The sequence below is a fragment of the Pelobates fuscus genome, chromosome 10 (genome assembly GCF_036172605.1).
Source record: "Pelobates fuscus isolate aPelFus1 chromosome 10, aPelFus1.pri, whole genome shotgun sequence".
Taxonomy (NCBI): Eukaryota; Metazoa; Chordata; class Amphibia; order Anura; family Pelobatidae; genus Pelobates; species Pelobates fuscus.
The window spans coordinates 17,417,906-17,429,904 of record NC_086326.1 but is presented as its reverse complement, the minus strand read 5'-3'; the positions used below and the strand labels follow the sequence as shown (position 1 = coordinate 17,429,904).

At 34.4% G+C, this 11,999-nt stretch overlaps 1 protein-coding gene across 3 annotated transcripts in view; it reads right to left on the bottom strand.

Annotated features, from left to right (window-relative positions):
• Positions 1 to 968: 968 nt before the first annotated feature.
• Positions 969 to 11,999, bottom strand: part of LCOR (ligand dependent nuclear receptor corepressor) — a 57,788-nt gene continuing 46,757 nt past the window's right edge. For all 3 annotated transcript variants that reach the window (XM_063434280.1, XM_063434282.1, XM_063434281.1), the window contains exon 7: positions 969 to 5,390. In XM_063434280.1, coding sequence (XP_063290350.1) covers positions 1,169 to 5,390 — 4,222 coding nt within the window. In that variant the 3' untranslated portion in view covers positions 969 to 1,168. The remainder of the gene's footprint in view (positions 5,391 to 11,999) is intronic.

The following is an 11,999-nucleotide window of genomic DNA, read 5'->3' as shown; positions in this document are numbered from 1 at the left end:
ATCAGCAACATCTCTTTGAAGATATATTCCATACACAGGCCAGGGAAGTAAAATCAAGTTTATATTACAAATAACCTGCTCTTCTTGAACCACTTGGAATTATTTCAAAATCCAGCATTTAATGCATAAAGAAAAACCTTTTTGTGGCAGTAACCTTTAAGTCTGTAAATATCTAAGTAGATACATGTTGAAGACAAATGCCTAATAATTTAAAAGCATGACAACATTTAGAATTTCTAATGCAATGGATCCTGATTTCAAAAACATAATTTTACAGCAATTACATAAATGCTTACAAACACTAACAAAAAATGTATATTAAAATCCCCCTTTTTCCTGATGTAACACTGGAGACTAAAACATGTGCTTTTAAAAAATTTCATTGAGGATTGAGTCTCTTATATGTAATGCTGACACAGTGTTTTAGTTACCAGATTCTTTGTGCAAATTAAATGAAGGCCGAGTGCAAATGTGAGGTTTATATAAATAGGATATGTGTGACCTATATGCATGTAGGTCACAGCTGAATGACCTGACAAGACAGATTGGGAAACAATAGAAGGGGAAAAAGAAAAAAAAGACAAAAAACAAAAACAAATCCTGAACAACTGACAAAATGATGTAAAGCAGTTTAAGCAATAGCAAGGAAGCCCCAGTATTGATTTTCCAAGCGCAAGGGAAATAATTTTACAGTAAAAGGCTGAATTTTGGAAAAATGATTGAAGCCAAAATGTAAGAAATATGCGCTACTCGGAGTATAAATAACCAGAGGAAGACTGCAGTAAACGTGCGTGCCTGATTTCTGCTGCAGTCCAAGTGCATGTGCGTCAAGTATTCAATGCAATGCTCATCACGCAGCTCAGCTTCAACTAATTGTATACAAACAAAAAATAAAATAAGGCACTGTACTTTTAATGACATTCATCACTTAAAACTGTAAATCAATAACTTATCTTATCTGCACCATTTTCTTTTAAATCAACCTCACGCCATAACCTAGCTTTAAAAAGTCTCCATCTTAAATTTAACCGCAGGTTTTCCAAAGGCGTGCTACAGCTTATGAAACAGCCAAGTAATGCAAAGGATGCCTGTACAACAGCACATATATAATCAATGTTCATTACTTATTTAACTTCAAGTGATCGTCTCCTAATGTATGTAGTCGAGTTTATGATCTTTGTTTTCTCTTTTTCTGTTGGTATTTAACACCCTTCTTGCCTCTGTTAAGTACATGTATTGTATTTTTACAAGGTTCAATTCTCTGTGATCTTAATGCTTTCTTAATCTTAGGTTTAGCCAATTTTGGAGACAACTGTTTTTGGTTTTCTGATTTACTTTGTCGAGTTTTCATTTTATGTTTATTAACTGCTTGAGTTTTAGTATGACAATTTTGTCTTCTGGTACGCAGATTTTTCAAAGCTACGTCTTTGGAAGCATTAAAGGTTTCCCTTTTTGTCAGATGCTTCTTTAGGTATAGAGATTTTGAGTCTTTATTAACTTTGTTTATGTTCTTTGTTGGAAGATTGGTTTTACTGTCAAATGTTTTTTTTTTATATGTGGATGTCTCCATTATTTTCTTTTTCTTTACTTGTGTGCCCGATTTCCCAGTAGGGTCTGTGGGACGTTTTTTACTGGTTTTCTCAGGGACTGCAGATTCAGAAGAAGATGAATCTGTGGTTACCTTGAAAGCTAATTTAGAGGATTCAGTTATACTTTGATTACTGCAGGTAATCTTTGATTGCACCATGTTGAGAACATGTTCTTTTTTTTCAGACTTCACCAAACCAGATTTAAATTGGGACTTCTGGTCTGTCATAGGTTTATTGACATTGGATTTGGACTTTACAACTCTGCTTGCATTAGTTCCCTGAACAATATTTTTATCATTTAGATTGTCCCAAAGATGCACTTCTTGGTTCTCTTTCAAGTTAGCAAGGGCCATTTGTGTTTTGCGGTTATTTCGAGCTGGAATAACAGAAGCAAATTTTTTAAGGTATTTTTTCAGACGTTGAGCTTGTGGCACATGAGGGTATAAGCTAGATGCCGGATACTTATGCACAGGCATAATCGGTAAGGGATCTTCAGGTAGGCGAGTATTTATTTTCTTTACAATCACTAAAGATTTGGTCTCTGTTGTTTCAACAAACCATCGGCAAACATCTGATAATTTAAAAGAATTCATAAATAATGTTTGTACAGACGAGTATTTTGGAGTCTCATGCACCTTTTTGTTTCTACGAGTCCTTTTTTTGGTTTTCCAAATCTCTTTCAGTTTGTCAGATTTGTTCTTAGATTTGTGCACGACTGGTGCCTCTTTTTCAAGTGGAATCCAAGTTTTGTGGACGGACATGTACATGTTACTAAAATTGGAAATCCGCTCTTGATTGTCCTCCTCGGAACACCAATCAACAAATTTTGGTCTTTCTATTCCTAATACTGGGCTATTTAACTCTGAATCAATTAAATGCTCTTCTGATTCCACTGCATTCCTTCCAACAATATCCTCCACTTTAATTGTTTGTTTAGGGTTGTTATATGAAGTTATTTGCCCTGAATTGAAATTTTGCAAAGTCAATTGTTTATGTTTAGTCACTGATTTTGACTGTATACGTTTTGAAGTCATTGAGGTTTTTCTTGAAACGTGCTTGTTTAAATCCTTCCAATCAGAAGTAGAATTTTTTTCCAAAATATTGGCATTGTTCGCGCTCTCTTTACGTTGGACATTAGATATGGCAGTTTTAGTTCTTAAACCTAAATATGAATTTCTTTTTTGCCAACTTGTCTTAAGAGGTGCTTTCGACATTTCCTTCTTCATAAACTGACTTTCTGAAATTATTTGCTTACTTTTAGTTTTTATGCCGTTTGAATGCTGGATGAGATTGTTTTGTTCAAAATTTGAATTTTTCTTGTCAAGTGTCTTACAAACATTTAAATCATCCTGGTTGATGCTGTCAGTTGTTAAAATGTTTGTATTTTTAGTGTAAACAAATGTTTTTACTTCTTTAGTGCTTTTGTTGTTTATTGCATGCATTTGAGGAATGAGAGTTGGAGGCTTTTGGAAAAGCTGACTTCTAAGTTGTCTGTCAGATGGTGCCAGAGTTGGTTTTCTTTTTGATTTTTGCTTGGAGTCTATACCTACATTTTTTTCAATCCCTGAACAATCTGAATTAACCAATTCACTAGTCAAGGATATTTTCTCTTCACTTATGTCACTTGCTGCTAATGAGTTTTCTACTACTTCATTGTCCAGATCTAACAGTGAAGCATGATGCCATTTTTGCACTTCATCTAAAGAAGCTTTCTCTTCTATTTCCAAGGTAATCTGATCATGATCAGTTTGTAGATCATTAAAATATTCGTCCTTAACTGTAGTTGTGACACTATTGATATCACAAAGATTAAATTGTCGTGAACATTTAAAAATTTCATGTTGAGGTGTTAAACTATTGGAATTACCAAATTTCTCTGAAGAGCATGAAGGAAACTTCTTGACTGATGGCTCCACGAGGAAAGAATCTGCACCGATGGTCTGTCTGCTCTCTTTAACCACAGATTCTACAGATATGTCCAGGTCCAAATTAACCGAGTGTTTTACAAAACTATTTAATGCTCGAGTGAATTTAAGATTTGGTAGTTCTGTTGGGCTTTTATCTGACCAGTAATCTACACATATGCTACTTGAAGATGATGATTTAACATCTTCAGTTTTCAAGTTCTTTAGGACAAAACAAGTCTCATTATGAGCCATAATTTCTGATTCACGTAAATGAGATTGACAAGCAGGACAATGGCCTTGCTCTGTAAAATCAGTTTCATTTGAGAGATAAAATAACGTAGATCTAGGTGAGGAAAGCTCAGAAGAGTCTTCTAGAGATAAATGCTTTTTTGAAACTATATTTAAAGGGCATTGTTCATCAGTTGCTTTAACATATTTGGTCAACATGGTTTTCTTTTCAACACAAAGCTCGATGTCTACATCCACTGATGGAGATAGAAGTCCTTCTGCATGGCTTACAAGAGAACTTTTACAATCTGTATCAAAGAGTGAGTTACCTTTTACACATAAAGAAGAACTCACGCAGTCTATCGCAGGACCCATTGTATTTGTCGGTGTAAGAATGCCTTCAGGTCTATTTGCAGTGTTTTCAGCATCAGATAAAACACAGTGTGCATATGTTTCCTTTTTTGGGGGGATCGGAGACACCAGGGCAAGCAAAGTTTCAGAGGCACATGCCTTCTGAGTAGTGGGTGATGGGTAGTCAGGGTTATCAGTAATGGTCAGCTGTGAAGTCGTAAATTGATTTATTTCTACATGCGTCTCTTTTGGAACAAATGACGCAACATCCACTGAAGATGTCTCTGAAACAATTTCACATTTAGGACTTGAGAATGCTTCAGAAGTTTCAATGGCACAATTAGCCAGTTCATTACCATTAGAATTTTTGCCCAATGAACTTATAGTTGAAAACTCACAGAATTCCTCACTAACAAGGCATCCTCTAGCACTTTCCATTGCTGGTTTTTGAGAACACACTAAATCTTTTTGATTTTCAAAGTTGGATTCTGACTTTGGTTGACCAATTTTAACTACATCACATGCTTTATGACAACCCCCTTCAAAAGCTGGAGTTGATTTTAAAGTTTGCATAGATTCATTTAATACTGGCTTTTGCTCAGCGGGGACTGAATTTGTGTTATGATCCTGAAAATCCTTTACTTGATCTATTGCTTTGCTTAGAAATATATTGCATAAAGAGCTTTCACTATATTCTTTCACGTCATATTCATATGGATCATTTGCTTGTTCGGCAGCTCTATGTATGTCTGAAGTGTATGCTGAATCGTGAACATTCTCATTTTTATTTACAATAATAGGTTTTTTAGGGCTCATAACTACATCCCCCTCCAGAGATAGAGCAGTTAATTCCTGTTCTTTAAAATACACAATTCTGTGTACAGATGCACAGTTTGCAGGGGTAATGCAACTGCCAACCGACATATTATCGGACATGGAGGACTGCTTCAACAAATCAGGAGAATACTGTTCACAAGGACTATGGGTGTGTAGTACTTTATCCATACAATTGGGTTCAGTCATTGCAATAACTGGTTGCTGAGTTGAAGCTGGAGTCGCTTGACAATCTGATATATGTAACCCAAATACTGATAAACCATTAGATTTGCTTACAAAACAGGTGCACCCATTGCTTTTGCCATCAGAACTTGAAGTACTTGCTTCAGGTGAAGACAACTGCTTTTCAGTGCATAAACTGTTTAACACATGTGTAAATTGTGTCTGGTGATGTGCACACAACTTGTCCATGAACTTTTCCAGTGTTACAGCTGTACAATTCTTGCCATCTATGGCGATTCTACCAGTATGTTCCATTCTAGAAAAAAAGAGAAAAAATAAAAAATAAATAGAAAAAATAAAAAATTAGAAGCGCAATTAATTATTGTACAACATAAATAGTACTATACACCTAACATCTGTTGGGAGGTAAAAGAAGTAATGCTCTGTATTCACACAAAAGAAAACTCTTAAAAGGTTGTTTTATTTGCACGTAAGTAGAGTTCTTACCGAATACCTTCCTACATTACTCAGTAATGTCTCAAGGGGGATGTACCTCCATTTACGCCTGGTTATCCAATAGAGTACCAAAGTTAATTAACCAATATAAAATCTCCCATCATCGTGGGTCATGACTCCCCCCTGCCCCAGTGACAGGTGTATATAATTTAGGGCATAGGGACCCTGTTCATAGAGAATTGATGTTCTTGCTTTTTTTATGTTGATGTACACCATTTGCCTGTTGAGGGGGAGAACTGGACTACATGACTACCTTGTAATTGATATTTGCAAGATAATGTTCACTGCCTATGTGAATGTGCTGAAGTAAGGCAGTTTCATCAACACAGGAAGCAAAAACAAAAGATTGCAACACAGAGGTTACTAAAGCACTGCCTTACTCGGCAAGGTTTCTGAAAGACTTAACTCAGCCCACCATTCTCAAATCACATGCCCCTGCATCATGATTTGGAGGTGTTTTAGGAATTCCAATCACCAGATAGGGGTAGAGGCACTAAACACAGAACAGAAATGGTTGTCAGCTAACTAAAGAGACCATTATATATGTATAGATTTTCCATAGAAGTAGCCAAAAAGGATATAGGCCTCTGAAGATCCAACATTTACAAATCTAAGGAAGTAGCAGAGCCTTAAATAATCCTGGTGCACCCAATGGGTAGCTGGTACAGGGCACATCACTTAAATATCAGAACAGATGACAGGTATGTAGCCATCTGTCTCGGGTAGTTTCATTCACAATAAGACCTACACATAACTTTTTAGTTAGCTAATTGAGGCTGCTTGACAAGTGAATTGATTCCTAAAGGCACCCTTCATTCTAAAAATGACATCCAAAAGAATTCAGAACAAAAAGAAAATCACCATTCCCAAGTAGTTCTGAACCGAAAGCTCACAAAGATGTCCATACAGGGTCGTTGTAATCCGTGCTATTTAATATCTTTAGAGTTGTGTTTTTATTTAAAAAAAATTAAAATGATGTGCCATTATTTTAGCCATTGATCTAAAAAGTATTAGTCATTTTGATCAAACCAACAAATGCAATTATGTTTTAGAGCCTTATGCTTCTATTACATTGGTATAACAGAGCAAGCCATGTCATTACTATAGTGTTCACTATAACAAAATATATGGGCAATATGGAATCAGCATTCAAACAGGGGAATCTGCTTAAAACTTTCCTGTCCTCTTATAAATATTCTTCTGTTTTATCACTGCTCAGACTAGATTCATTTACTGAAATTAGGGTCATCTGTAAACAAACATGTGACCTTCAATGTCCCTATGTAAGACCATTTTTAAACTTATTAAAGAGAGGTTTACTTGAGGAAAGAACTATAAGGTACACAAATTGCTACGCACGCACACACACACACACACACACACACACACAAATAAATAGTAAGCATACACATATTCAAGCATATACATAAAATCCCATTTTGATTCCGAAAGAACAGGGATATTTATACAATATTCCTGTATATTCTACATTTGTAAAGTTAAGCTTAGTTTAAAAAACAAAAACTTTTTGCTAGAACTTTTGTGTCATACTTGGCCCTAGGGATTTATTTAAGTTAATATTGTATTGAGATTTATGAACAAGCAAAAGCAAACTTGAAAAATGTGTTATTGGTTATTGATCTAAAAAGTATTAGTCATTTTGATCAAACCAACAAATGCAATTATGTTATTAAGTTAATATTGTATTGAGATTTATGAACAAGCAAAAGCAAACTTGAAAAATGTGTTATTGGTTGTGATTTGTATATTTATTTTAAATGTACATCCCCTACCCCTATGTCTGGCCATGGCATGTAAGTTAACACCTGCTGTTCCATGCACACGTACAGCACTAATAAAGGTAAGCCTAAAGTGGTATGCACCTGTATTGCAACTATACTAAATGACTATATAATTCAATTGTGCATAAGTGGGCCCAAGATTTAATGCAGGAAGCAAAGCTATCCTGAACACAGAATTGCAAAGGATGTGTTTTTATTTACTTACCTCCATGCCAATAGAGAATACTTAAAATCACCAATTTCACTTCTAACTAGCCCTGAAAACATTTTGCCATGCATTGGTTCTATTATACTTTCCTTATCTTTTTCTGTACACACACATTTGTTTGTTTGGGTTTTTTTCCCCAGATAAAAAGGTTTTGTGTCACATGCTATATGTAAAAGTAATCAGTTTATTTCAGTTTTGCTGTATCCAACTTGATCTACTCAAGATAATACTCGTATATCACTGCTTACCAATTATTTGCATTACTTCTTCATGACAATCTCTCAAAGCGTGGCACTTTATAGGCAGTCTAGTTGTAAATATTGAAAGCTAGTTACACTGAAGTTATGTTGGACACGTTGACTATAGGCCATTAAAAGTGATCAAATTATTTTTTTTTCAAACCAGCAAGATATCTAATAAGGTTTCCTTCTAAAAGTATACTTGAAAAACATCTATTAACATCATACATCACTGAACCCTGTAAGTCTAAAGAGACATTGCAGACTAACCCCTAAATACCACTATCCTTCATCAAGCATTTTTACCTTTTTTGGCAAACAAGTCATATTGCAAAGAGCCCACTGCTAAATACTCACAATTTGGCATTGAAGGTCCCAACTGCACATGAGGCGATAACTAAAGTGGAATAGAAAATGTTGATAACCTACAAAGCAACTTTCACATGACTGTGATGGGAGATGCCAATTGTCAACTTTATGAATTGTAATTGTTGTAATTCGGTGCATGCGAATATTAAAGGAAGAAACTTTGCAAAACATTTTCACAACAAATTTATTAGAAGAATAGTGGTTTTGAAAAGTCTAGCATCCAGTGAGAACTACCATACACAACGTTACAGCTGGGAATGTATCTTGTTGTCTTTCCAATGACATGGTCAAATTATACAATGGAACCATTAATTTTTACACATGCACGACAAGAGAATCAGCGCTTTCAACATACAATGCCAAAAGAATTTAATAAAATGAACCACATGGATTTTCAAAATTTAAAGTACTTATCACATACATTAAGACATCTTATTTAGTCCAGTCAAAATCAGAACTGCATTTTAAAAAAAAAAATTATGTAGTGCAATCAAAAAAAAAAAATAATTGTGATCATAAGTGCTCTACTACATAAGACATTGATCATAGCAAGAACAAAAAAGTTCAAATCACACAGTAGAAAAAAAATCTGTAAATAAATAAAAAAAAACTACAGTACAAGAGAAATATTAAATTATACAATTCTGTCAAACTGTAAACAGTATATTGAAATGAGGTCAACAAGAGGTTAGGGGGTTCCTGTATTTCCCCCCCCCCCCCCCCAAAATTTAAGTTAATAGGACATATGCTACTGAGGTACTTAAACATATAAGGAGTACAAATACACAACGAGAGTTGCCACCACATTATAATTTATTTTCCTGTAACTATGAAATCAATGAAAGTATTGCGTGTATACTTTTAAATATACACCAAAAACAACTCTTTATATATTATTTGAATGGATTTAATTTAACATCTAAAAAATGTATATATCAACCTTAAAGGGACAGTATTGCTTCAAAATAAATGTAGTTCATATACAAGCACAAAAAAGGGGGATCTTGCATTTTAAGGCCAGTAACTATGTGCTGAATTCTTCTTGCATTGAGTTTAGAGGGCAGCTAGTCCACATACAAGCTTTAATTACAGATGTTAATCTATGCAGTCACTCAAATAATTTCTTCTCTAAAACAGTGCCTATTTAAATAGACTCTCTAAAAATCACTTCAGTTTTTTTTTTTTTTTTGCTGAACTGTAGCAGACCCAGTCATCTTTAAACACTGGGAGAGTCCATGTTTTGGTTGAAAGGGTAAAAACTAAGAACAGTTTAAGGAGGGGAGAGGGGGCACACCACCATAAGATTCTGCACTGCAACCACTTGGTTGTCCAAAAATGCATTAAACAAAGTGAGATTAAAGGGGAATTCAAGAAAAATAAAATAAATTCATATTTTAGTGTTGTTTTTAAGTATTAATTATGTGTCCAATAGAAAGCAAACTAATGGATGAGGATGAAGTTATATTCAGATGTATATTTTAAAAGGAATACGATAGTCACCAGAACAGCTTAATGTAGTTGTTCTGGTATCCTTCGCCTGTCCTAAGCCAGAATCTCACTGAGCATGATAACATTTGTATTCCAACAAGTAAAACAAATTTGCAGAGTAACTTCTGTTTTGTTTTGCCCTTTGAGCGCTTTATCTAGAAATAGCAGAAATCAAAACCCAGAACAAATTTAGGTTTTATTTTTAATCTGGGTGAAAGAAATGACCTAAAAATTGCAGTTCTCCATAAATTCAGTGTAGCGAATAACCCCGACAGTCTAGCCACAATTTATTGTGATAAACTGAATTTCATGCATAGAACTTTATGCGCTTAACAAAATCTTTAAAGGAGTTATGCCCTTCTCCCTCAACTGATATGCCAGACAAAGGGCAGGAGAGAGCAAGATAATGTCTTCTATATGTTGCAGATCATGATACTAATGGGAGAATAAACTAATGGCAGAAGTAGTCATTTTCCCTCTCTTACTGGCCAAATGGCTTTAGTATGAATTTAGAATTTCATACTGTATAGACTTTTACACAGTACAATATATGTATAGTATTAAATGCATGAACATTTTCTTTGTGCAGTTTAAAATAAACACCATTTATTTTAAGCAATTACTAACCCTTAGGCCTTTTCGAACATTTCGTTTTTAGCTTTGGCCAAAACATTTTACTTATAAATCCAATCAAGCAAGATTTGAAGTGTGAACAGTTAGCAAGTTGTACTCCTAAGAAACATTTAAATTGAAAGCGTAGGCTGTGTATTTGTTAACATATAATTTGAAAACAGGAACCCCCTGCTATCGGTTCAGTAGTAACAACTGAGTATACAGAATGCCACTATAAGTGTCTGAGGCACTGTGTGCTGAAGAGTTAATATGCAGCTTTTAAATCCGTTTGGCTGAGTTATACCTGGATACCTGAAGTGAGTTTTAAACTTGACATTCATCAAGGATGTGCTACAAGCACATTAAAAAGGAAAAAAAAAACACATAAAAGAAATCAAAACAAAAACACAAGTCACTGCTAAGTTTAAGAATAGAGTACAAGTACCTGAATTGAGTGAGAGTAGTGTGAAGACTGTCCCTGAGGGTTTAACGCAGTGTGAACGTATGTTGAAGTTCTAAGTCTAATAATGCAGACTGAACAGTAAAAGCAATCCCAGAAAACCCAGAAGCAGAGGTTACAAGTTATGTTAGAACATAAAGATATATTTAAAAACAATCATTTATCTCTTAGCAGCAGAAAGCCGCTGTACACGTACGACCCATTACATTGCAGTAAATGGGCGTTGGAAATAACATCTTTTAAAAATGACATAGGAGGGCAAACTGCCTGTTATATAAATAAATTATCCTGAAAAATTAGTAAAAGTACAATTGAATGTATTCATGGGCTAGAAATACTACAGCAATCTCATATATTGTATGCTGGTATTAGATACAGTATTCCTCATTTTGCTTTGTGAATAAAATAAAAAAATAGAGCCAAAACATTGGCAAAATGGAATTTATTTCTCTCATGTATAAAATAGGGGTTCTTAAACCCCAGGATTATTTACTGCAGGAGAACGCTTCAACTGAGCATGAATACTGCAAATGCTTAACTACCAGGAGAGAAAACTAATTTCAGCAATTTCATTTAAATAGGAAGAGAATTCAAAGTCAAAATTAAAAATCTATTTCAATTTGTAAGTACTTTTTTTAAAGTGTGGTTCACTGTGCCTATTTAATGAAAAGGGTTAATGCAATTACAGAAGTGCTTATACATCATGCTTTCCTATAGGTTCAGGCTGTCAAGTGCTTTCTAAAAGTGTGTTCTTGGAAAGCCTTTACAAAGATATGCTAGGAAAGGCTGCAAAATTTACAAATCTAGTATGGCGATATATTAAAAAAAAAAAAAAAAAATGAACAAAATGTAATATACCATTGTGTATTTAGAATACAAAAGCAAATGGGGGAGAGTAAGAGAATACGGAGAAAAACAACTATGAACTATTTTGGACAGTAGGGCATGTATATTCAAATATCCCTGCCTTCTGTAATTAAATTTGCTTTAAGTCATACTGGAGATTTTGGGGGGAGACTATATATAGATATCATACACTGAAGGAAATGGGTCACTGAAATTAATTACACAAAGACTTAAGCTAGAATTGTTGTCAAACATAATTTGACAGCAAATGTAGCCATCTTTGTCCGTAGTTTGAATTCCAACCAGTATGTATATAACAAACAAAATCAATAATTCATAACCAAGAGGATGAGCTGATGCGCCAATATTTAAATACTAGACAATT